This window comes from Martes martes (genome assembly GCF_963455335.1).
Source record: "Martes martes genome assembly, chromosome: 14".
NCBI classification, from domain to species: Eukaryota; Metazoa; Chordata; class Mammalia; order Carnivora; family Mustelidae; genus Martes; species Martes martes.
Window position 1 is genome coordinate 55,577,506 of NC_137902.1, and position 26,069 is coordinate 55,603,574.

Here is a 26,069-nt window from a genome sequence, read left to right on the forward strand (position 1 = left end):
CTGGGCTCAGAGCGCCTTCTGCCTTCTGCAGAGGGCAGGCCCAGCGAGTGGTCCTTTCCTCCTCCTGAGGCATTTCCATCTGAGCATCCTTTCCCACTGCTGCCTGATCTCCCCTGACAGAGGAGCCCCACCTCCTCGGCTCCCTCCTCCAGCTGCCTTGGCTCTCTCAGAAGCCTGTCTTCAGCCCCGTTTGGTGCCCGCTCATGTCGCCTCTAATGTTGGCAGTGTCCATAATAGCGCCCTTCAGAGCTGCTTTTATTTTTGTAATTGCTTTCACAGCCATTATGCCATTTGACTAAAAGCAAGAGCTCTCCAGTGGCTTGGAGCTGGATGGAGAGTGCCTGTCACCGACATGGGGTGCTGAGCATCCCATCTGTCAGCAATGCTGCCAGCAGGACGCTGGCCCTGGCTGAGGGGGCGTGGGACTACTTAACCTCTGAGGTTTGGGATCCAGTCTTTTACAGATGAGTAGACCAAGGTTGGGAGGAGTCATGAGAGGGCATCAGGTCGGACAGGGAGACGGTAGAGGTGCCGCCGGATGCCTGGGATGAGGTTCCTTTTCTGGACTCTCTGAAAGCCCCGCGGATGGGCTCTGGTTTGGTCTCTTCCCTCCCAAGACCAGGATCCCTGAGTACCTTGCGCCAGAGTTGGTCACCCATCCCTTGAGCCCTTGTGCTGTCATTAGCTGGAAGGAGCATTCGCAGAAGGGCCTTTCCACCATGAAGCTTTCCCTCCCTCCCATGCTGCCATCACTGGCCCCGAGCCCTTCATCCTCGACCAGGCCCTCCTTGCTGAGCCTTTCCTCCTCTGCTTCCTGGTCTTTGACCCCATTGCTGATGGCTCTGCTTCCTTCTGCTGCTTCTCCGAAGGGGGTAGTTCCCAAGCAGGGGCATCAGCCAGCTGATGCTGAGCCCAGAGCTGTAGCTTCGGGCAGCGGGTGAGGGTGAGCGCTGGCCACCCTCTTCCCAACGGCAGCCTCAGAAGTCCCATGTCACCTCTCTGAGCCCCGGCTTCTTCTCTGCTTTTAAACCGAGATTCTCCCCCACCCCACCCCAGAAGGGAGCTGGGCCCCAAGCCAGGGAGCAGGGCACATGGTCTCCTGTGCTGGCTGCTGTAGGAAGCGGGGCGCACAGCATGGTCCAGATCCCCCCGTCCTTCCCCTCCCACAAGGCCCACGACATCCCTCAGCAGCAGCAGCTCCCACAACAAAGGTGGGCTGTTTTGATTCATTCTCTTGTGTAGATATCTCTTCCTTTTGCACAGTGACAGTAACAACTACATGTGGGAGCCTCTTACAGTTTAACCAAGAATGCTCAGGCACAGGGCCAAGGCCCATCTGATAGATGCAGAAGCCTTGGCTCGAAGAGATTTTCCCTTGCCGTTGTGGCCAGGTGCCTATCATATGGCGGGCCGGGTGAAAGAGGCATCAGGCCCTGGGCTGTTTCCGGCCAGGTCCACCTGCAGCAGAGGTGCAGGCCAGCCTGGCCAGGTGCAGGGGATATAGGGGTGCTGGGGACTGCCCTGGGCAGCAGAGGCTCCCCGAGGTGCTATACTGATCCTAGGACCTGCTCTGCTGCAGGAGGCCTTGGCTGTTCTGCCACATGCCCGCCACGGAGAGAAGGGGCCCATGGAGGCGGCTCCTGTAACCTTGCTGGAGTTTCCTCGCTTCCATTCTCTGCCTCTCCCTGATCCATCCCGATTTCTCGGATTGCTTCTAACTTGCAAAGCCGTGGCAGGCCCGCCTTCCTAGTTCGGCCGCACAGAGGGGGCCGTGATCCCAGTGCGGAAGGTGGCGGCTGCGCCAGCCTTCATTACTGAAATAGCTTTGCCCTTGCTGCACTTTTAGCTCGTCTCCTGCAGGATCGCTTGGGAAAATTGTAGTAGGAGCTTAGGACGCCTGAATCGTGGCTTCTTTTCCCCCCGGAAGAGCCCACAGAAGATGTTGGAAACATTTTGGTTTTTTTTTCTGAGAAATACATCTGAGGTGCATGGGTTGCTTTAAAGCTTTAGTTCGGTGAGAAGAGAACGGGCAGCTTGGAAGCGAGTCCCCATGTGCATCAGTAGACTGTCTGAAGGGACCGCCCCGAGGATGCCTCCAGCCTGGCCCCCGGGAGCCCAGGAGACTCGCAGCACTCTGAGAGAGGCCGAGGCAACTCCATCCTCTTCTGCTTTCTCAGTAGGGCTGTTACCTGATCCTCCTCCTCTCTGGCCCAGAATGGGGGCTCCAGTTCATGGAGGGGAGCAGGGAGGGGCCTCACTAAGTCCGTAGGCTGGGAGAGACAGGGATGCTCCCGTCTGCTTTCTGATGCCAACCGCCAGCCAGTGCTGGTGCCAGTCCTTGGTGCTCCCCGGGAGCTGGCTATCCTCACTCAGGCCGTGCGTCTGGGTGGGCCTGGTGGCCCCGGGGCTGCACCTGGTACAGACCGTCTTCCAGTCTGTGTGCGCGACATCTCCCTATCCCCATCTCGGAAGCCGCCCTGCTCCCTACCTCCACCTAGCCACCCCGAGTCTGCAGGTCTGGGCCAGGTGTAGGGGAACGTAAAACGGTGCAGATCAAGGGGACTTGCCCCCCCCGCACCAGCTGGCCCCCTGGCACATGCAGCAGCCAGTACCCCTATCTGGGTGGGAGAGCCACCAGGACAGTCGTAGTGGGTCACGTGTCCTTGTGAGGTGGGGCTCCCAGGCGAGCCAGGGGAGGTGACATTCAGTCATGTCAGGACATGCTAGATCACCTGTCTTGTGAAAACACCCAGAAGCGGGCTCTCTGGCCCTGGCAGCGGCCGCACGTGACTGGAACGTGGAAGCAGGAGCCACATGAAGTTCACATTAGAATTTGATCCTGCGTGGCTTCCCACCAGGCTCCTGGAACGTGTGGGGGAGAGGAGAAAATCAAGTACTTAAGAGACTTCCTGTCGCTAAGCAGGGGACTCTTTCAGTTAATGTAGAATTAATTCTCCATGACCCTCAACTCACGGGGCTTCTTCCCAGTGTTCCAGAGAGAGCCAGAGATCACAGGAAAACAAGCGCTTGCTAAGAATTTCATAGAGCAATAGAACTCAGAAAGCGCACAGTGTCTGTCCTGTACGGATGCTTTGGGCCGTGCGGTTTCACTTCTTATTCATGTTTCTTCAAGTGGGGTCTCGGCAGCAGCGCCTGAGAGCTCGTTAGAAAGGCACGTTCTCACAGGGCGCTGGGTGGCTCAGTCACTTAAGCATCTGCGTTTGGCTCAGGTTGTAATCCCAGGGTCCTGGGATCGAGTCCAGCACCTGGCTCCCTGCTCGGCAGCGGGGAGCCTGCTGCTCCCTCTCCCTCTGCCTGCTGCTCCCCCTGCTTGTGTGCTCTCTCTGCCAAATAAGTAAATAAAATCTTTCAAAAACAAAACAAAAGAAATACAGAGCCCCAGGCTCTATACCTGTGCCTCAGGGTCAGAACCTGTATCTGAGCATGATCCCCAGGTGATTTCTGTGCATCCTGCAGGCTGGGAAGTGCTGGGGGAAGACTCCCCCCACACAAACCACCTGGTGCCACCAGCTGTGCTTTTGTCCCCGTACCTCACCCCTAAGCACAACTGCTCTGTAAGCCTCACAGATTCCACATCCCGGTCCCCCCAGAGTGCTGGCTAGAGAGGACGGCTCCCAGGTCCTCTGTCAGAATCTCTGCAAATGGGCCAAGGAAACCACATTTCTAACAAAGGCCGGGGGCAGGGGCATCCGTGTGCTGACTGAGAATCTGGGCCCCACCCACACATCGCAGGCTTTAGTCCTTTGTTGTAGTTTATCTGGCCCATGGTACCAGCCCTCACACAGCAGGTTTCCCCCAAGGACAGGACTCCTGTTGTCCCTGCAATACAAGGATGGGAGTGGGGACACCGTGGGGACTTGGAGAGAGCATGGCTGGCTGAGGAGTCACCAGGCCCACGCCTGGGCCCTGGGTCCCAGCATCCTCTCCTTTCTCCGGCCGGCAGGGGAGGGCAGATCCTTCCAGGCAGCCGCAGCTCTGCCCTGGCCTCCAGCAGGAGGAGAGATCCTCAGGAAGGCAGCCTCCTCCGCTGTCCTCCTAGCCTGGGGGCACGGATGCCAGCCAGGACCTCACGGTCGCCCTCCCCGAAGTTTGCACGGCTGTTCCAGCCTTGTCTGTGCCACAGAGAAAAGCGATCAGTGTCACGGGCAGAGGGAAGGAGGCTTTGTTTCACTGTGGTTGCTCTTGGAACTCACCTGTGTGGCAACGGGGCAGACGTGTTGAGTTCCACGCGCTGAGGGAGTGGTGCCCTTACAGGCGGGGCGGGGAGGACTTCCTGGAGGAGGTGAAGTGAGCAGGACAGGTCCCTCTGGTGGGATGGCAGGGGAGTCTCCCTAGTTCTTTCACTAGAGCCTAGAAAATGTTTTTTTAAACAGAGAAAACCCTGTATGAGCAGAAGCAGAAATAATATTCTATTTGAGCTAAAAAGACAGAAGTGCACAGACTTTGCAAAACCGAATCGCTCTGGGTGCCTAGCTTAGGTCTCCTGCAATGATCTCATTCAACCCGCTCCAGCCTCTCTTCTGGCTAGGACTCTGGACCACCCCTTGACTGCTGAGAAGAGAGGCTTGCAGAGGTCAGGCAGCCCGCACAAGGACTCGGTGGCGGCGGGATTCTCACCCAGGTCTTTGGCCATCGAAGCCCATGTGGCTTCATTCGATGGGAGAGGAGGGTGTGGGTAGCTGTGTGAAGGGACAAGTGAGGGATGCCACGTGTCTGGTAGGCACCCACAAACAAGTTGGCAGGTTATAAAGGGACAGCTTTGGCCCACTGGCCTCCCTCAGCCCTGGAACGAGCCCGCGGCTACAGAGAAAGCTCTCCCAGGAGAGGATACACTGCAAGGCCTCATTATCAGGTGGTGTCCAAGAGGACCGACTTCTGTAGCTCGCTGCCTGCTGTGAGAGGGCTGTCAGCCCCTAAGCCGAGAAGCTGGCCTCTGGCCCTCCTTTCCCTTCCCTGCCGGGTTGCCGGGCTCTGCTAGGGGCGGGGGCTGGTCTGGTGTGCCCACAGATGCGTCAGTGGTGTGTTCTGTGCCCTCCAGTGCCAACACGCTGCTCCGCCAGCAGCCTGTGCCCAGAGCTGCAGAAGTAACTTGTGGAATCAGCTGGTTATCTCTTCTGAGCTCCTGCAGTTTCCACCTCATCCCACTCCAGGTTTAGCCAGGCCCTGGTCCCGGTCCGTCCGAACTGCCAGGCCAGAGAGGAGCTGTGTCCAGGCCGCAAAGGCTTTGAGAGATTGGGCTTGCCGCCCACCCTGCACCAGCCCTTCCTGCCCACCAACACTCCATGGGAAAAGGGAGCAGCGAGTAGGGAAACAAATGCTTCTGGACCCAAGACCCTGCCTCCTGGCCAACCAGGCAGTGAGGTAATGGGGGCGCTTCCATCTCCCCAGCTTTCCAGGGCACGTGCCTTGATCTGTTAGCACCTGCCGCCCTCCAAACCCACCCTGGGCCCAGGAGGAAGCTTGAACAACAGGCAGGGAATTCCAGCTTCTTAGAGTTTACCTCCCTCCCCGTCCTCCCCACTCCCCGCTGCCCTGGCCTGCCTACCTGCCTGTTGTAACTCCAGACAGAAGGGAAGCCCCTCCACCATGGTGATCACAAAAGCAGAGTTTTGTAGCTCAAAAGGCATAGGGCCGGAGCCCCACTTACATCATTAGCATGAACACTTCACCTCCCCTCTGCACACCTCTGTTTCATCCCCACTGCAGAGTGGGGAGGGCAGTTCCCCCCTTTGGAGCTGGTGTCCGGGTTCACTGCAGTCACTTCCCACCAGCTGCTGGTCCTTGTGCCATTCCAGCGTGGAGTCCCGACCTCATGTGGCCTGCTCAGCCTCTTCCCTCGCTCCTTGCCCTCCAGCCTGCTGGACCTCTTGCAATTACCCAGGGGCCAGGACAGGCTGCAGGGGCCACACCTAAGGGTTGGATAGAGGCTGATGAGTGGCCACAGCATCCAGGGCAGGGCTCAGCTGGCCAAGAAACATTTGCCAGAGTTGTCCTTCCAGAGGATTCTGAGTGGCCAGCCCCTGCCAGGATCATGGCACCCACCCAGGTCCCCTGAAACCCACCTTACCTACCCCCACCAGATACACACACACCTTGTAGCAGGCTGCTGTGTCATTCCTGGTACCATTCTTGCTTCCGGTGGGAAGGGATTTGAGAAGGACACGTAGTAGCTGAGAAGAGGGGGTGATCACTGGGTGCAGCCTTCAAGCCAGGCAGGGATTCGATGGGGCTGGCAGGTCTGGGAGGATGAAGACACACCCCTGGCACTTCTCTCCTAAGTCTGGGCCTGGGGCTCCAACCCGGACTAGGGGAACATGGAGCCAGTCCCCACCCTGGGCACTGAGCTTGGCTGTCCCTTGAGCACAGCCAGCTGATAGCTGTCTGAGCCTTGCCCTGCCCCCTCCCTCAAGCACTGTCACAGGGCCCAGGGGACAATGACTGAGTGCCATGGCAGACGCCTGCCGTGTCCTGGCATGCCCTTGTCCAGCACCACAGAGTACCACGCTGTGCCCACAGGCAGTGAGCAGTGGGTGCAGGCATCCCTCGAGCTGGCAGGCAGCTTGGGGAGGTAATCATCAGACACACAATGCAGGGAGCACTGGCCGCCCACAGAGCCAGGATGAGGGAGAGTAAACAAACAGGCTGTAACAGCAATTAGTGCAAGTTAGGCATGCCCCCCGCCCCCGGACGTGGCGGGAGGCGAGCTCCTGTTCTCGGTCTCTGCTCATGTGTGTCTGCCCACAGGGACCGAGGAAGTGGGTCTCTGGGCAAAACACCTCACACCCTGGGTCTCTGCCCAAACGGAATGGCTTTCTCTGTGCCAACCACTGTGTGGTAAAGCCTCGATTACTGGGAACCTCCAGTTATCCAGGATGCTCTTGGCATTCTGTCGGCAGCACACAGGGAAACAGCAAGAAAGAAAGGGGTTGTTCGACGTTTGTTTAAAACAACAAAACGCTTGCATGCTCCATGAGCCAGCCAGCCAGTCCCCAGCCAGCCTCCTGGCCCTGTCCAGAGTGTGCTGGAGAGCAGCCCCTTCTCTCCGAGCCGCAGAGCTCAGCCCCGCATGAGCCCGACTCAGGGAACACGGTGTGCGGGGGCACAGGCACAAACTGAGGCATTGGAAATGTCCGTTGGTTCGCCAATGGTCGTTTTCCAATCGAACAGCTTGCCGTGTGCCAGGCGCCGCGCCAGAGTCAGAGATGCGCGGAGCACGTGCCGTGGTCTCCCAGGGCTTGTGGAATGGTTGGTGACGCCCGCTGGTACTCAGGGACTGTTTACTTCGTGTCCAACCTTCTCTAAGCATTTTTCAAGTGTGCTCTTGTTGAATTGTCATGACAACCTTGTAAGGCAGGTACGGTCTTTCTCCCCAGGCGAGGAAACTGGGGCACAGGGAAGTTGAATAACTTGGCCGTGATGCCTAGGCAGAGCCAGGGTTCCAGCCCAAACAGCCTTGCCGCAGAACTCTGGTTATTCAGGACCTCGCTTTGTGCAGGGAGAGCAGATTTTGCACATCACTGTAGGGAGATAAAAAGCTGCAGCGATGTCACAGCTGAGACACACAACTTTGGTCAGAAGGTAGCTCCCTTGGGGTAGAGAGAAGGATGTAAGGACAGAAGTGCTATTTTGGATTTTTACCAGATTCTCCCATTAAGCCTCACAGGTAAGACCAGTGGTGCTCAAGCTAAGTTATACATTCAGATCATCTGGGGAGCTTGTAGAAACCCTCAAGTCCGGAGCACACTCTGTGCCAATTAAGTCAGGTTCTCTGCTGGTGGGTTTTGGGCTTGAAGATTTTTTTCAAACTCTCCAGCTGGTTCCAAAATGCAGCCATGATAGAACCGTGGAGCTGGACCAGACCTTCCATCATCACCCGCATTCCCTCCTGAAGAAGCTGTAACCTTCCTCCTCCTCCCAGTGTCTGTTCGCTGTGTGTGTCTGTAGCTGCATCAGAATGAGGAAAGCCACAGCCTGGCCTTGACAGCTGACACTTGGCTGGAAGGGGGGTAGGAGTGAGCTCTGTGGATTTGCATCTTTCCCTTGGGGTTCCCCTTTTACACCAACCCTACTGTCCCCTACATGTCCCCCACCCTGAGCATGGTGCTCTGCTGCCCCAGCGCCCACAAATTCCTCTCTCCTGCCCGTGGCACAGCATGCTTACCTAGCATTTTCTGAAGGAACTTGATCTAGAAGCCAAAGGCAACCACCAACATACGGGTGATAAAACAGTGGGCCAGTTCCCAGAGTACAAGCTTATGTCAGAGATTTCTAGTTTAAGTGTGGAGTTGGCCTGAGCGCCAGCATCTTTCATGCAGCAGTCCTGGGGTGGACTTCTCAACGTGGCTCCCCTGTGTTCTGGGGGTGCTCAATCAGGTGAAGTAGCTTGAAATTGGCCACAGTGGGAGTATGTTGCAGCAGGACACATCGGCAGATGCTATACATCAGCTATACATTTGCATATACATATACATCCTCCTCGGGGAGTGGATTGTAAACTATTAGCCAGCACACCACTGGCTCTGATCTCCCCATCTCCTACCTTCCACCTAAGTTTTGTTTCCCAGAAGCTGATTTCCCTGGGGGTGGGTTACGTAGCTCATTCCTACCTGGTGGTTATCTTAGGAGCTTTTTTTCTTATTTTTTCCAATAGTCAGGGAGGTCTTAGTTCTCTGACAATGGCCTTAAACCTGAGCAGTTTTGTAAAGTTAGTGTTAGCAACCTTATTTTGCAAGCATGGAGAAGGATTTTTCAAAGGAGCCATTTTCACTTCGCCCCCCACCCCCACCAAGGAAGAAGAACTTTTAGGAGAGGTGATTAATCTCCCATCTGCATATCCTGCCCCGCCCCTAGACACTTGCCATACACACCGCGGGTTAGACAGTTCAGGTCCTCCATATGCACCCTGCCTGTGGAGGGAGCAAATGGTAGACATTTAGAGCTGACAACGAACCCGTCATTCTCTGGGCATTTGGAAGCCCTAAAAGAGGCCTGGAACAGCCTGGGGTTGGGGGCGGGGTGGGGGTGGCTCAAGAAGAGGGGATATAGGCAGGGAGCAGGGACGTCAGCAGGGGGGAAGGAGAGGACAGCGGAGCAAAGACTGGAAATCCAACTGGGAAGATAAGGGGCAGCCAATGTGACTCCCTTCTCCAGCTGTCTCCAGAGCAGCCAGTAAGACTCTGTCACTTATGAAGAAAATCATCATGATGTGTCTTTGACCGCTTCTCAGCCTGGCGGTGGGGAGTGTGCAGGGGCTGACGCCCCTTCAGCCCACCTTTGCCGGCCCAGCTGGGGATGGATGCGGGGTGGGGATGCAGCTCACATCATGGACTTTTCTCCTCCTACTTTCTTTCCCCGAAGCTTGTAGTGAAGGGGAAAAAAGTGTCTCTAGGTTCATCAGTGGATTTTCTTTTTTCCTAAGGACGGTTGACACACGATGCTACAGGGGTTTCGGCTGTACGACAGAGTGACCCCACGAGTCTACCCCTTACACTGTGCTCACACCAGGGGAGCCACTGTCTAGCTCGCACACTGTGCTGCTTCGGTCACGGGTTCTTCCACACTCTGTGCACCCTGTCTGCTCACCGGGGTGTCCGCCACACCCTCCATGGCTTGGTAACCACGTCCTCCTTGGGGTGTATATGATGGTCCCCTCCATGTTGGTCCCTGTGACCCCAGCAGGCAGAGGACCATTTGAAAGACAAGAGGTGGGGCTCCAGGGAGGTTGAGGGGCGTGCCTGAGCTCCTGCGACTCTAAATGGAAGATCCAAGGTTAAGGATGGGATCTCTGCCCTGTCCACGCCCCTCAGCTGGTCTCTCTGTCAGCGGGGGCTTCCAACTCCCGGTCCACACCGTCTTCCCTGAGGGCCGTGGGTCTCAGCTTGCAGGAGGAGCAGGGCCGTGCGCTCCTCATTCTTCCTGCACCACCCGACCCCTCCCACCCCCACTAGGATGCTCAGGCCAGGGCTCTGGGGAAGGTTCAGTCCCTGCCCCCGCCTTTGAGAGGGACAGACCCAAGCATGACATGAGTGAGGGATGTGAATGAGAGTGTGCCTCAGGAGCTTTCTGGTTACAGGCCTGACTGTTCTGCTACGTTACCATAGTTTGCCTGCTTGTCTCTTGCGGCATTTCGAGTGGGGACACAAAGCTCGGCTCAGCTCAATACTGCATCCTTAACCTTGTTTAGGTTTCCAGCTGCCGAGTGTCGCATCCAGGCTGAGGAATGGGGACAGACCCCAGCTGCGAGACAGTCTGGATTCTTGGGCATGAATGTGCCCACAGTCACCTGGCGAGGCTGAGATGGCTTCCCAGGCACTGGCCTCAGGCACTAGGCTGGGGTGCTGCCCCCTGCATCTTTACCCAGCGCCTCGGGTGCCATTGTGAGGGTGTATCCCAAAGGTGCTGACTCCACACTCCCCAGAGTCCTGCAAAAGCAGGAATTCTGGTCAGAGGCCTTTGTCCAGGTCAGAGGTGAGCCAGCTGCCTCCTGTGAACTCTCTAGGGCACTCCAGCCTGTGGCAGAGCGTGGGGCACCATGGTTGATTTCTTTTTTTTTTTTAAACGATTTTCTTTCTTTTTTTTTTTTTTTAAGATTTTATTTATTTATTTGACGCACAGAGAGAGATCAGAAGTAGGCAGAGAGGCAGGCAGAAAGAGAGGGAAGCAGGCTCCCTGCTGAGCAGAGAGCCTGATGCAGGGCTCGATCCCAGGACCCTGAGACTATGACCTGAGCTGAAGGCAGAGGCTTAAGCCTCTAAGCCACCCAGGGGCCCCCAGGGTTGGTTTCTAAGCTGCCTGGGAATCCAGAGAGCTTGTGCCCTGAGCCACCAGGCTGGGGAGCCTCGGACCCTAATTCCAGAAGGGACCTCAGAGGTCACGGGGCTCAGCCACACCCAAAGCAGGAATCCGAGGGCTGGTCTCTGCTGGGCAGCTCCCTTAGTGCCCTTTGCTGCCTCCCTGCGCCCAGAACCCTCCTCCTCTCAGGGTCTTGTTACACCCTGAGCACCACAGGTATGAAGACCGGCGCTCTGGAGTGATCGTTTTTTATCATCCTGTCTCCAGCAGGTCTCATTGGCACAAAACAAGTTTGCCAGGCAGTAATGCTAATAATGATTGGGGAGGTAAGGTCAAGCCGACCTCAGGGAGGTAATTTCCTCTAAACATTTCCTGCTCGGATTCTGCTATTATTGATTACCTTATGCTTCCATAGACACAGGCAAGCGTCTAGAGGCCTGTCTGCCATGGGAGGAGAGTCCAGCAGGGCTTGGGGTCGTCGGCTGCAGCCTTGTGAAGTGACAGGAAGAGGCAGTGCCCTGTGCCTCACCCAGACGGCAGTCATGGTGTTCAGTCCAGGCTGGGGGCCTTCTTCTCCACCAGGGGTCTCTTTGTGGCTTTAGGCCTCATGGCGGCAGTTTCTTACCATCACCACAAGGTACTAGGGGCCCTGGGAAAGTCAGAGGAGCAGGACTCTGGCTTCATCAAAGGATTCTAGAACCCACCATCCTACATTCTGCAGTCATGGGCTGAGAGATGAAGGAAGCCCAGAATGCCCGTGGACTCTGCCTCTCGTTATCTATAATACTGAACCCTGGGAACCACCCGAGTGTCCCTCTGTATGCCATGGGCTCCCGCGCGGTCCTAGAAACGTTGCTGACTTGCAATCTGACAAGGTATTTACATCATCAAGAAAATCATGTTATGGCATAGTATCTAGGAGGCCTTTTTTGAAATCTAGATGCACCTACACACACATGCATATTAGTAAGTCGGGAAGGCCATCTTCCAACACCTTACCAGTGATTGGTTCTAGATGGTCAGTGTTTTCTCATTTTCTGAACTGGATAACTGCTGCTAACAGGCCTGCGAGCTGTCATAGCCTTGGTCCACAGATGCCCGGTCTTGACCAGCAGATATGCACAGGGTGGGTGAGACCGGGCAAAGGGCTCCAGCTCTCCAGTGTGCTGTGGTCAGAATCGCTTAAGCAAATGGTGGTGATGGCGGGAGCCCAGCATGGTCCCAAGCCTGAAGGAGCTTATGCTCTAGTTTAGGAGACAAAACATTCATGCATTCATCCATCCTTCCATTCATTCATCCACCCATTCATTCATCCTTTCATTCATGCATTCATCCATCCATCCATCCATTTATTCATCCATCCGTCCATCCATCCACCCATTCATCCGTTCATCCATCCATCCATTCATCCATCCGTCCATCCATCCTTCCATCCATCCGTTCATCCATCCATTCATTCATTCATCCATTCATTCATTCATCCATCCATCCATCTATCCATCCACCCATCCATCCATTCATCCATCCATCTGTCCATCCATCCATTCATTCATCCATCCTTTCATCCATCCATCCATCCACTCATTCATCCATTCATTCATCCGACATAGTTACTGAGCACCCCTTGGGCACTGTGCCTGGCGTTGCATTTACAGGGCGAGGAAGCATGTTCACTGATCACAGAACACGATGTGCAGTGCCTATCTGGGGTAAAGTGTTAGAGGAGTTTGGTTGGGGACCACAGGGAACGACAGAGGAGGTGGCCTTGGAGCTGGAATAGGAGGGTGAGCAGGATACTGCCCAATGGTCACTGGGGTGGGGCCCACAGGAGACGGGAGAATTGAGGCCCTCTTTCTCTCCACGTGCACGAAGTCCCAAGACTGGTTACCTCCATGATGCTGACTTATCTTGTGGCCTTGGGAAGCTTATTTAACCTCTCCAGCCTCAGTTTCCCATCCCACAAAATGCAGATCACTTCATATCCTCCTCCACCCTCCCACTATCTCTGTCTCTCTTGTCAGGATGCTGTGAACATAAGTTTTCTTCTTTAAGCCTTATCCAGAAACTTCTAGTTGGCCTCTTGGGCTTGTCGCTTGCTAGCTTGGCTGCTCTAGTCTGTTGACTCTGCTGATTTTGACAGTTTGGTGGCCCCATTGCTCCTGCCTTGGAGCTGCTTCTGCAACTTGAGTGGTTCCATCAGGGCGAGGAGCTCCCCCTACACCCAGCTCTGCACTCGAGAAGCCATCGCTGTCTGAGACTGAGTGGTTCGGAGAGCTCTGCAGGACCTGGAGAGGCTGGCCGGGTGGTCGATTTGGAAACGACAGCGAGGAACTCAGGCAGCACTGCTGTCTCTAGGCCTGGAGTCGTGGGGACCTGCTCCAAGGTGGGGCCACACTTGGGCTTCATGTCACATCCAGCAGACCTAGGGCAGGGCATCACAGGAAGACCACCGCCCCCCCATGAGCATCAGCCACGCTGTAGGCTGCTGGTCCCCCGGGCTCAGGATGCAGGGAAGTCAGGAGTCCAGACACAGAAATGTCCCAATCCAACGCCCTCTGGAGAAACTGAGGCAGGACCAGTGGTCCGCAGTGGCAGCTGAGGAGATGGGGTGACTTAGCGGCTCCGAGCCTTAGCCCACACCCTGAATTGAAGCCGTAGTGACAGTTGAGGCTAAATTGCCCTCAGCCCGGGGTCTAGCCCTTAGTGAGTCGCTGGTGAAATGTGTCTGTTGTGATTTCCTGTCAGGGGCTGAGAGACAGGCGGATGGAGACCAGCTCTGGCCTTGGCCTTGCCCTCAGTGTTGGGGGACGAAGCCCATGGACTTTGGGATCGGGAACTATTTGGCTTTCACCACTTGCTGTCTTGGTAACCCTGGGCCCTGTCGGAGAAAAACCAGAGCTGGGCAGTAGTGGAAGCGGTAAAAGCAGATTTTATCTGGGACCCTTGCAGTCGGGGAGAAGGGGACTCACTGTAGAGCCAGGCTCAATCCCAAATGCAGCATGGGCACGTGGGAACTTAGAGCCCATGGAGCTCTAAGTTCCCAGGAGCAGGGTGGGGGCAGTGGGTGGAAATGACAAAGAGGAGGTATCGGGTGAGTGAGGCTGAACCGATCCCACAGGCTTCTTGTGGCTGGAGGTCAGGGTGAGCAGACATCACCTGGTTGGGGGGGGTGGTGGAGGAGGATGAAGAATCTGATCAGATACCAAGAGGGGAGGGTTCTGGCTAAGGCAATGTAGCAGGATTCTAAACTAGACTGGGAGCATCAAACACAGAAGCACAAAAGTCAGGCTTTTCATTTTAATTGGAAAAATTCAGGGGAGCCAGAGTAGAGTTAGAGAATCTGTCAGCACCAAGAATTGGAGGCTCAGTTTCCTCATCTGCAAAATGGGTTATTGTGAGACCCCAGCAGCCTCCTTTGCTGGGCCCATTTACACAAGGTGCTCAGCCTTCCCCCGCCTTGATGTCCTTCTGTGTCACATGCAGGTTACAATACCTCGTGAAATGACTTCAACTCTTAAAAGCCTGTGCAAAGGGGTTTTCTTACCTGGGTGATCAGGGGCAGGGAGCATGGTGTCAGGCCCCCCTCCCCCGGCCCCATTGCTATGACCGATAAAAAGCTGCCATTGATCAGTGAAGAAGCTAAGGCTTGCAAGTAGGTAGCCCTTTTCGTCCCAGCCATGGGGTAGGGGAAATGGGAGCACAGCTCTCAGGGAAGGCCTGAAGGGCTGTGGGGAGCCCCCACTCCTGCCCCGCCCCGCCCGCTGAGCCATAGGGAGTTGAGCAGGCTGCTGGCCGGGTGGGACAGGACGTCAGCAGACAAATGAGTGCAGGTGACTGCTGGGTTGGTTCAACTTGCTTTTCCTCTGCTCCCAGGAGGGAAGTGTGCTTCAAACCCTGCTTATGGGAAAGGCTTTGCTTTGCTTTCTTCTATCCCTGAACTTGTAGGTACGCCTTGGGCTCTGGGTCCTTCACATGTAGGCACCTGCCTCAGACAGGTAATGACCAGCCTCACCCCCCCCCGCCCCCGCCCTGGGGATTCAAGGACAAAGAGGAGCCCCTGTCTTCAGGAGCTCCTGAGTTTCCTGTGCCGCAGGGGCGGGGGGTGTGGCACACCAGGCCAGGGACTAGGCCCCATGCTCACAAAGAGAGCTGGGCGCTCAGGGAGCTCTTAGCCTGGTCCCTCAAAGTGCCAAGGGAGGGTGAGCTCCTGGGAGGGGATTGGGCCCGGTCCAGCCCGGGGAGTCCTGTGCATGCCTTCTCTGTGTTCTGAGCAGGCCTCCTGCGTCAGCTTGGCCACCCCGGGGCTGGCGATCTGGGTAGAGGAAGTTCCTTCCCCCACTGTGCCTCAGTTTCCAACTTCCTCCCAGCTCTCATGGTCCCTCTGCCATAATCTGCACAACCCCTGCCCAGCAACCTATGAACAGGAACTCAAGGGACATTCAGGTTGGTCCTCTCAGTGGAGGCTCTATCCCAGGCTCCTGACCTCTTCTGAATGGTGGTGAGTGAGGTCGTTTTGGAATGTTGGTGAGGTTGGTAAGGTCCAGAGCCAACGTCCAGGAAAGAATTCTTGAGATGTCTTCGATGCTAAAAGATGGTTTTATTAAAGCCCAGGGACAGGACCTGTGGGCAAAAGGAGCTGCTGCCCTGGCATTATGAGGAGGGAGCGACTCATGAGATACTTTGGGATGGGGACGGGGGTCAGTAAAGATAAGGGAAGTTTCAAGAGCATTTTCATATACTAAAGAAGACTGACTAGAAACCTGAGGCCTTGCTTTTGTCAAACCAAGGTTGTTTATCCCTCCAGCAAGGCATTAACGTTAAGCCAGGAGCTTCCTGGAGGAGGGTTATACTCTGTATTTGTCAGTGGGCTGCGGGTTATCTGGACATGTATAATGGATAGCCTTCTGCTTTGTTCTCCAATCAGTGGGGGGCTGGGGAACTGTGGGGAAGTCTGGGGCTCAGCACCTCTGCCCTGCACAGATCTTTCCTCCAGGTCATCTCCTGGGGAGCTCGAACCCACTGCTGGCCTCTGAGCTGGCCAAGCATGGGGGCAGGGGGGCGGGGGAAGGCATGTTCTGGGGGGGTGGAGGGGGCGCTCGGCTGCAGAGGGAGCCGTCCCCTGGCCAGCAGCCCATGCTGCGGGTACGCTGCTGTTCACTGTAAAGTCATCCCCTCGCTTTCACTGTCCCCCTGCATTTCCCAGGCAAGAAAGCAGAGGTTCAGAGGTCCTGCCTGGCGCAGCTGTCAGGCACTGGCAAAGTTAGTCTTATCTTTCTGATCCCAAAGCTCTTCTCAGCATCTTAACCACCACCTACTCCCTCCCCCCAACATACCACATGAAGTAAACAATCTGGGAGGGAGGCGTGCACCCAAAGTATGTTTGGGGCTACCAGTTTCAGAAATTTTTATCATAGAAAAAGGGACAGGTTTCTTCTGCATTGTGATGCAGAGCAGAACAAGGAGGCATGGAAGATTCTAGAATGAATCTGAGAAATCTCCAGGAAACCCTTTCTCTCAGGGCAGGTCAGCAAAGATGCCATGCCTGCTGTGGCAGCATTAGAGAGCTCTGAGTTTATGTGCCCCTGGCTTCCCCTCAGAGGGGGAGTCCCTGGACTATGGCAGGGAGCCATTCCTGGCTGGGTGGTCCAGAGACCTGTGAGTGCTGGGGTCCAAAAGCCACACACTCTTGCTGGGTCCCAGGAAGACTGGTTTCTGTCTCCTGTTGACTAAGGGAACCTGTGGAGGGTTCTCCGGTGGTGGGACAGGGGCATGGGATGCCCGGCTGGAGGGCCCAGTGGGAGGTGGTGTGAAGAGCACAGACTCAAGCCAGCTGCCCTGGCTTCATATCCTGGCTCCAGCACTTGCCACTGGTGTGACGTGGCCAAGTTACCTAACCTCTCCACAAGCTTCCTCATCTATGAAATGGAGAGAAGCTGGTACTGGGCTGTAGGGCTGTTATGAGGATGGAGAAACTTAGCCCAAGGTGCTTAAGTCACCAAGCACTCAACACTCATGAGTTAAACAAAAAACCACCAACCCACCAGCAGAGATCCCGAATGGCCTCAAACTCCCACTTTGCTGGGAGCATCTTGGGCTTGACGGCCTGTGGAGGGGTGGGGAGGCTCCCATGGTCACCGAGCCGCCTACTGAGGCAGATTTAAGGTCTTTGGATTGCTTTTTCCCCACCCGCGGCCACCAAGGCTGGGCTTGGGCTCTGGGCGGTGCTGTGAATGAGCCGCCCCTGAGGGTCAATTTCCTCATCTGTAAAGTGGGTCGAGGAGCACCTGTGATGCTCTACTCCTTGGCTCTGGGAAGAATCAAGTGTGGAAGCATTGTATACACTTGAGGGACAGGCACCTGTGAGGAACTTTCCTGAGCCTGTGGCCTCCCCTTCCCTTCTCCTGGAAGAGCTAGGGGGTAGCTGGGTCCCAATCACCAAGTTCAGAAGGGAGGAGAATAGATGTCTTCAGAGGATTCTGTTGTGGGGCACTTTCCGAAGGGTGGACAGCAGAGCCCAGGTGGGCCCCGCTCACCCTCTTCCTGGACCATGGAGCCCCAGGCACCGCCCACCCCTCACCGTGCAGGGGAAGGGAAGAACACGCAGAACCCTTGCCGGAGGTCAGGGGCCCCTCGGCCTGGAGGTTGGGGCCGGTAGGCCCAGACAGCCTCGTTTGAAAGCCTTGGGACTCCAGGGTGGCTGGAACCCATTGGAGACTCCGCACAGTTTCTAGAGAGCAATGAGATGAAGTACACACACATATCCTTGGACAGAGCAATTGGCCCTGCTGCCGGCATCCATCCAAAGACGTTAGCACACCGACCCTGAAGGCCAGAGGCACCTGGCTGTCCGTCACTGACAGAGTGGAAAGCTAGAGTGTGGTGAGGACGCAGGATTGGTGTTCTAGGCCACAGTCCAAAGCAGAGAGATCAGATGTGCACAGGGCCTCATGGGTGGCTGGTAAAACATGGTTTGATCACCAGCACCGTGAGTATTGAGCACGGATGCTCTCCCCACCGAGAGGAAAAGGACTTCCTGATGGCTGATGCCAGGGCTGGGGCAGCAAGGCCTCGAGACAAACCTTACTGCAAAGTCAGGAAGGGCATCCAGAGAGGGGGTGGGAGCGGCTGGTCACAGGACTCGGGAGCCAGATCACAGGGCCTCCCACTGGCCAAATCTGGGGCAGTTTGAGCACTGAAATGATGAAATTCAGCAGGGAACCCTAAACTGCTAGGAACATAGGCATCCACATTGATGATAAATAGATCCTGGGAGAGAAGGGAAGGCTCTTGCCAACAGCAAAATGCTGAGGGGCTGCTGGAGCTGGAAAGTCAGTTTGCAGCCTGCGTAAAGATTAGATCAGGCAAGAGTCAGCAGGTGTTATGTCTGAGGATGATGGATGTTAATTCTGACGAGGAGCGGGATATTCGCATGCTCCTTTTTTTTTTTTTTTTTAAGATTATTTATTTATTTATTTATTTGACAGACAGAGATCACAAGTAGGCAGAGGCAGGCAGAAAGTGGAGGAAGCAGGCCCTCTGCTATGCAGAGAGCCCGATGCGGGGCTCGATCCCAGGACCCAGGGATCATGACCTGAGCCGAAGGCAGAGGCTTTAACCCACTGAGCCACACAGGCGCCCCTATTCACATGCTCCTAAAGTGTGTCCCCGCAGACTTCTTACAAGTTGCAAGGGAGGAAAAAACAAAATAAAACCAGTAATTACACGGTGGAGAAATCAGGTAACGCCCGGACTGGGTGATGATGGTTAACATCATGTCTGAGGGACAGATGGATGGACACTGTGTGCCTCCGGCGTGACAGCCCAAAACCCTACCACCTCTTTCAGCTGAGGACCCATAGTCCCAGTCTCGCCGCGAGCAGTGCCAGACAACCACAAAACATGGGATTCTTTTTCTTTTTTTTTTACAATTTTTAAAATTTTTTTAAATTTATTTTTATTTTATTTTTAGATCTTATTTATTAATTTGACAGACAGAGATCACAAGCAGGCAGAGAGAGGGAGGAGTACAATTTTTTTTTTTAAAGTAGGCTCCAGCACCCGGCTTGGGGCTTGAACTCAAAACCCTGAGATCATGGGTCGCCTGCTGTACCAACTGAGCCAGCCAGGTACCCCAAAACATGGGGCCCTTTATTAAAGACAGAGATGATGGTCCTCATATTTTTCCAAAATGTCAGTGTCACAAAAGACAAATGAAAGGAGCACAGAGAGGCGACACCTGTCCCTACACTGGATCCTGTGGGGCGGGGGGGTGATGCTCAAAGGGACATGATTAAGCCATGCAAGAAAACTGAAATATGGGCCATGTGTTAGGGAAGCGTTCTATCAGTGTAAACTTACAAAATCAATAGCTGTGGTTATGGCAGAAAATGTCTTTTTAAGATTTTATTAATTTGAGAGAAAGCACGAGCTGGGGAGAGGGAGAAGCAGACTCCCCACTGAACAGGGAGCCCAAGGCGGGACTCAATCCCAGGACCCTGGGATCATGACCCGAGCCAAAGGCAGACGCTTAACAGCTGAGCCACCCAGACACCTCAGAGACTGTTTTCATTCATAGGAAATACACAGTGAAGTAGGGATGAAGGGCCATGGTATATGTATGTTACCCTCAGATAATTCAGAACGTGTGTGTGTGTGTGTGTGTGTGCACGCGCGTGTGCAGAGAAGTCCCAGGCACGAACAATAAAGCAAATAGGATAAAATGTTAACCACCGGTGAATCTTGGTGGAAGGTTATGTGGTGTTCTCTGTACTGTTTCTCTCTTTGCAGCTTTTTATAAGTAAGGAATTATTTCCAAGTAAAAAGGTGAAAAAAGTAACTTGAGAGAATCATATTTAAAATGTCCCCAAATTAAAAATTGTTTCACTGAAGGTCTAAAGGGAGACATACCGGTAGGTTCCACTTGGATCAAGTTCAGGATCAAGCAAGTGAATCAGTGGTGAGAAAAAGCAGTTGGAGATAAGCTGGAAAGAGGCACAAGAGCCCTGTGGAAATACTTGAAATGTGTTCTAGCGTGTTCTGGACGGAGATCACAAGAGTGTGTGCCTATTTGTACATCTACCTGCACTTGAGGCATTTTGCTGTGTGTATATCTCCAAAAAAAGGTGCTTAATAAAAAAAACACAGAAACAGATGAGATCTGTAACAGTACCATTTACCTAAGATAAAAATATGCATATAACATGCCAAAGTCGTCTAAAATGAAAAACAAAAACCATAAAACCCTCCCTCTGCCCAATGCAGGTGCCCAAAAGAGGTAGAAGTTGGTTCTTGCCATTACTGATGGCCTGAAGTTGTACAAGACTGAGGGGTGAGGCCCTGGCCCTATCTTGGGCTGGGGTGGGAGGCTTGCAGAGTTGGAACAAGGTCGGGGCGGGGGGCAGTGTCTGCCTCCAGGGCACTGGGGCCCCAGGCTTGTGTGTGTGAGAGCCTTGACTCCTGGTTGTTGGCTGCCAACCCCGTCCAGCCACTGTTCTGAGTGCCTTGTATTATCTCTCCAAGACTCACAAGAACCCGGTTGGAAAGGTGGTGTTATTTCCCCCACTTCACAGATGACAAAACTGAGTCACAGAAAGTTGGATCAATTTGCCCAAAGATACACAGCTAGAAAATGGGAGAACCAGAGCCTGAACCCAGTGGCCTGGAACACTCTATACCACATCCACCCACCTGAGTAGAGATTCCCTCACGGGTGGTCCAAGGCGGGGAACGGAAGCACAGGTTGCTTGTCCCACAGATGTCCCTGGGCCCAGATGGGAGGGCCTGGCTCCCTGGGCTGAGAGGTCCTACAGGCTTTGGTGTTCGTAGCTGCCTGCAGGGCTGTGCCCTCAGGATCCAGGCTGGGCCGATGCCACTCTAGATGCCATTGACAGAACCTTCCAGTCCCCCCGCTGGCTCCAACTCTCGCCCTGGCATCCTAGCCCCACTCTTCTGCCCTATTTCCCTCCGGCCACAAATGCCCCTTCCCCTCATTCAGATCCCCTCTACCCTTCAGGTCCTACCTGAGCCTTCACCTCTGTGTCCAGCCTGGCCCCTTTCTCTGTGGACTCCTGCAGTCTTTTTTGAGAACTTGGATTCCAATCTGGGCTCAGCTAATGATATGTTTGGGGCCTTAAGCAAGTTACTTCACTTTTCTGGGCCTCTGTTCCCTCTCATAGTCATATCTGATGTTCAGAGAGTCCACATGCAGAATGCATGTGCTCTCCCGTTCATCCCCAAGCAGCCCTACGAGGTATGTCCTGTGATAATGATGAAGGTTAGTGATGTCCTTTAGGCTCACAGCTGTTCATGGGGCCTCCAGGGACTTGAACCGAAGACGGGGTGATCCTAAAGGTTAGGGGCGAGGCGCTGTCGAGTGTTAGCAAGTTAATACAGCTGCTGCCTTGCTCTGCTATTTTCTTTTCAAAATTTTATTAGAGAGGCAGGCAGAGGGCAGGAGGAAGCAGGCTCACTGCTGAGCAGAGAGCTCGATGTGGGGCTCGATCCCAGGACCCTGGGATCATGACCTGAGCCGAAGGCAGAGGCTTTAACCCACTCAGCCACCAAGGCGCCCCTCTGCTATTTTTTTGTTTAAGATTTTTTTTTTTTTAATTTCTTTATTTGACAGAGTCACAGCAAGAGAGGGAACACAAGCAGGGAGAGTGGGAGAGGAAGAAGCAGGCTTTCCGCTGAGCAGGGAGCAGGGAGCCCAATGCGGGGCTCGATCCCAGGACTCTGGGACCATGACCCTAGCCGAAGGCAGATGCCCAATGACTGAGCCACCCAGGTGCTCCTCCTTTTTTTTTTTTTAATGGAGGTACAACTCATGTAATGAAGTTAACCATCTTAAAGCTCACCTACAGTTCAGTGGTATCTAGTACGTTCACAGTGTTCGCAACCATCACTTTACTTAGTTCCAAAGTACTTTCCTCCCCCCAAAGGAGACCCTGTGCCCATTCCCCCAGCCCCTGGCAATCAACTGCTCGTCCACTCTCGGTCTTCGTGCAGGTGCCTTTCCTGGACTTTTCTTATAAATGGAATCATACGCTGTGTTAACTTTGGTGTCTGACTTTTTTCATTTAGTATCTTGTGTTTGAGATTTGGGGCACGGACTCATGCCTCATTCCTTCCCCTAGCTGAAGCGTTCTGCTGTTGGGACAGAACTATACCGAGTCTGTCGCTTGCCTGTGGCGGGACACTTGGCTGCTGGGGACGTCTGTGCCCATGTCCTTGCTTGAGCACCTGTTTTCACTTGTTCCAGTTCTACCCAGGAGCTACTGTGCTGAGAGACGAGGCAATGCTAGCGTTTGACTGTGTTTGTGTTGGGGGTGGGGGTGCTTCCCTCCATGTGGGTGTAACAGTGCAGTGGGCTCTGAGGGCCCCCCACCCAGGGCTGGGTGCCAGCCGCTGAGCCCCACCTGCGGTGGGTGATGGAGAGCTGTATCCACGTCGTCCTGCTGCCTGCTTACCCCGGCCCCCCAACCTGTCCTCTCTCCTCGACAGATGTGCCTGTGGAGAAGCTGGCCACCATGCCCGCCTTGCGCAGCGTCAACCTCCGCTTCAACCCCCTGAGCGCTGAGGTGCGCGTCATCGCTCCGCCACTCATCAAGTTCGACATGCTCGTGTCCCCCGAGGGTGCCCGGCCCCCTCCACCTTAGGCCTCCCTCCTCATGGCCACCCGGCGAGGGACAGAGGCCACCTGGGCTGGCACCCTGAGGGGAGGGTGTCCCACAGGCCCCTGGGAGGCCAAGCCTGGGGTGGGGGGAGCTGGGGGCGGGTGGGCCAGAGAGCATGTGCTGGGAGGGGACGCAGCCGGCCCAGGATAGATAGCTTAGAGCAGTAGTGGGCCCTGGGGTCCCCAGGGGCTGGAGCCTGGATGCTGGGCACCTGGAGCTTCTGTGTGCATCTGGACAGGCACCCACCCTCTATGAGCCTTGTTTGGGCAAAGGGGCAGCAGTGGGGGTGGGGGGTTTTGCCAGTCCTTTGAGCTCCTTGAAGGCTTTTTGGGCAACACGTGCCTTCAGGTTGCCTTCAGATCGTAAGGTTCCTTCGGAGCCCGCAGATCACTTTCTGGGCCACTGTGGGTTTGAGGCCTTGCTTCTGGTGCTGAGAGCCAGCCGCTGCCCTGAGAGGAATAGAAGACAACCTCCCTCTGTTTATTGCTTCCTGAGGACTGACCTGCATGGTGCCCTCTACGGGGCGCCATCCACAGCCCCATGGGTCTCTGGATTGGCAGGAGCCGGCGCCAGGAGTCGTGGGAACGCTGTGGGGAGAGTGTGGCTCTGTGCTCAAGCCGGGCTGCGGACGTTTACAGAGGAGCCCAAGGCCCATCAGGCCAGGAAGAGGAGCAGATCAGGTCCTTCGTGATGAAGACGTGAGCGGGGCAGGCAGTTCTGAGGGCTCCCCAGGACAGACCAGGTGTGCCTGGCATCAGCCCTTGAGCCACACAAGAGGTGGCCCAGGAGAAGCCAAGCCAGTCGTGCCTGTGGCTTGGGTACAAGGTAGTTGGCTACCACCATGGTCTCCTTCTGGCAGCAGCCTGGCCACTGCCTCATTGGTCCCCCTGGGGGCAGAAGGCACTATAGAATATTGGATTTGTGGCTAGCCAGCTCCCAAGCCTCCACCCAGAACCCTGCACCTAGTCATTTCTGGGCCCTCCACCTGGGGTCTAGGATGTGGCCAGGCCATAGGACTGGGACTGAGGGGTTTCCCGGGACATGGGACTGCAGTGCTCCCACTGAGACAGTACCTGGCAAACAGGGACAGCTGGTTTCCTATGAGCAAGGGGCTTGGGGCTCTTGCTGATCATATCTGTGGTGTGGAGAACCCCGACCTCTTGATCCCCCAGGCATCCGCCTCCCACCTTCTCATCTGTGGAGCCAACAGACTCAGAGCCCACCTGGCCTGGACCTTTGTCTTGGTCTGTGGGAGATACCTGAGACCCCGGGACATGGGGCAGGCCAGGCCACCCAACCCTACATCCACACATTGGAAGCCACACTTCCATGCCCAGGGTCAAGCTTCTCCCAGCCCCAGGCTCTCCTCAGAATGCCGTGTTCCTTGTCCCCTCCCCAGCCCTGGGGCCCGCCTCTGCCCAGGCCCCCTGCCTCCTAGCAAGGACTGACAGGTTGGACCATTGTTGGCCCAGAGTGCTCAGCGTCCCAAGAGATGCTGTGTTGACTGTGCTCTGGGAGAGGGGTTTGCAGGGCAGGGAGGTCCGGATGGATCTTTAGGCCTGCAGGGCTCAGCTGTGGACAAGTGGGAACTGTGGCCCCGTCTGGGCTGGCCTGGCCCCCCGACCCTGTGTCACGGCATCAAAGAAGAAGTGCACTTTTCTGAGAGGCACAAAGGCACTGTGTGGCCAGAGCCTCGCAACTCAGAGTGCGGTCTGGGGACCAGCAGCACTGGCATCCGTGGGGACTTGTTAGAAATGCAGAATCCCAGGCCCCACGCCAGATCTCCGGCAGCAGCACCTGCATTTCAACAAGATTCCTAGGTGATTCCTAGAAGCACTTTATCGTTTGAGAAGCCAAGGCCTAGGGGTGACCCTGGGCTCGTCCTTGGAGTGGAGGACAGAGGTTCTCAGCCCTCCCCCTGCTACTCCAGGTCTCTGAGGCTGTGCCCACTCCCATCCCTGAACCAGCCCCAGGACACTCCAGGCCTCTCAGATCTTTTCGGAGTCTGCGTGACTCTTGCAGCGAAGGGAGTGACCTGAAGTCCCCAGGAGATGAGGGTTGGGTTTGCCTGGCCCTCTGGCCACTGCCTTTCTGGCTACCCTCCGCATCGCCAGCTCCTGCTTCCCCACGTCCTCACATCAGGCCCTTTGAAGGGGTTGCTTCTGGAAGTTGTTTTCTACTCTGCTGGGAGAGTCTGCCCTTGCCTGTGTGGGAAAGCTTGAGGTGCAGAAGAAGCCCCCAGATCAGAGCCCACAGTGTAAATGAGCCCTTAGCGTCAGTCTGCAATAAAGAACGCTTTGGTTTCATCTGCTTGCTTGGTACTGGGTTCATTCTTTCCGCACAGAAAACCGGCCCCCCCGTCCCGCCCTGTAGCCTGCGTGTCAAACCTTAGGGACTCCTCTTGTTGAAAGCTTGAGCTTCAAAAGGAGTTACCCTAGGGTGATACTCAGAATGATTACAGGCGGCTGCAGAGGCGACCAGGTAGATGTGATACATGGCTTGGAACTGCTGTTACAAGACCGCCAGACCCCAGCCCCGGCTGGGACCACAGACCTGAGAAAGGATGAAGGCACCTGCTGTCCCCCAGTTTCTCCCTTACCGATGCAAGAAATGACACCCTTAGCAGTTCGTTCCTCAGTGTCTGTGGCTCTCAGAGAGAGGCCTCTGGACCAGCACACCTAGGGAGCCGGCCAGCCGCGCACATTCTCGGCCCCTGCCCAGATCTCCAGAATCAGACACGGGGTGGGCCGGCCCCCTGTTTCATCAAGCCTTCTGGGGGGTCCGCTGCCTGCTCAAGTTAGAGTTCGGAGTTCAAGTCGGGTTTTGTTTCCTAAATCTGAAAGGCCTCCTGGGTTTATTCTGAGTTGTGGGCCACGAAATCCATTATTTTTATGTAACAACACTGAGGTTAGTGGGTACCAGGCAGCGTCTAAGCACATGGCAGAGCTGAACTCATTTGACCCTGTTAACAACCCTAGCAAGCTGGGAGTTGGACAGATCCCGTTCCCTCTCCAGGCCTGTTTCCTGTCGATAAGGAGACTGCACCCGAAGATCCCTGAAGGCCTTTCTGGAACATTGATCCCTATTTCTCGATTCTGGGGCCTTGCTGTGTCTGTCCCCTGTGGATGAGCCTGGACGCAAACTGCCCACCCCTCGCCCCAAAGCTCAGAGGACTCCATTTCTTCTGGTCGAACTCTGGGTCGCCGAAAATCAACGGGCTCGGCCCCTTGGTGAGACAAAGCTCCGCCTCGAGAGCATCTGACTAGTTAGTGTGTCCCGTGGGATGACAGAAATCACGGCAATTAGATTTCGGAGTGTGATTTCAGGTGGGTTTTCAATGCAGTGGAGGGCGGACACCTTGACTGAGACTAGGTGAGGATTATGGTCTGGTTTGGGATGGGCAGACACAGCAGAGGGGCATTTTGAGGCAAGGAAATCAGAGTCTGTAAGATGTAAACTCTTGCGATGCTATTTACTGAAGAATTGAGTGGTTTGTTCCTTTAAATGATTCAGGAAGCCCCGGAATGAACAATAAAGTTATTTACAACTTCCCCTTCTCGAGCAGGAGTTTCCTGAAACGATACC

General features: G+C 55.2%; 1 protein-coding gene across 1 annotated transcript in view; it reads left to right on the top strand.

The window, feature by feature from the left end:
• LRRC20 (leucine rich repeat containing 20) overlaps window positions 1-24,795 on the top strand; it is an 86,748-nt gene extending 61,953 nt beyond the window's left edge. The window contains exon 5 of the mRNA XM_080823658.1: window positions 22,312-24,795. Within this exon, the coding sequence (XP_080679784.1) occupies window positions 22,312-22,466 (155 nt within the window). The 3' untranslated portion in view covers window positions 22,467-24,795. The remainder of the gene's footprint in view (window positions 1-22,311) is intronic.
• Window positions 24,796-26,069: the final 1,274 nt, after the last annotated feature.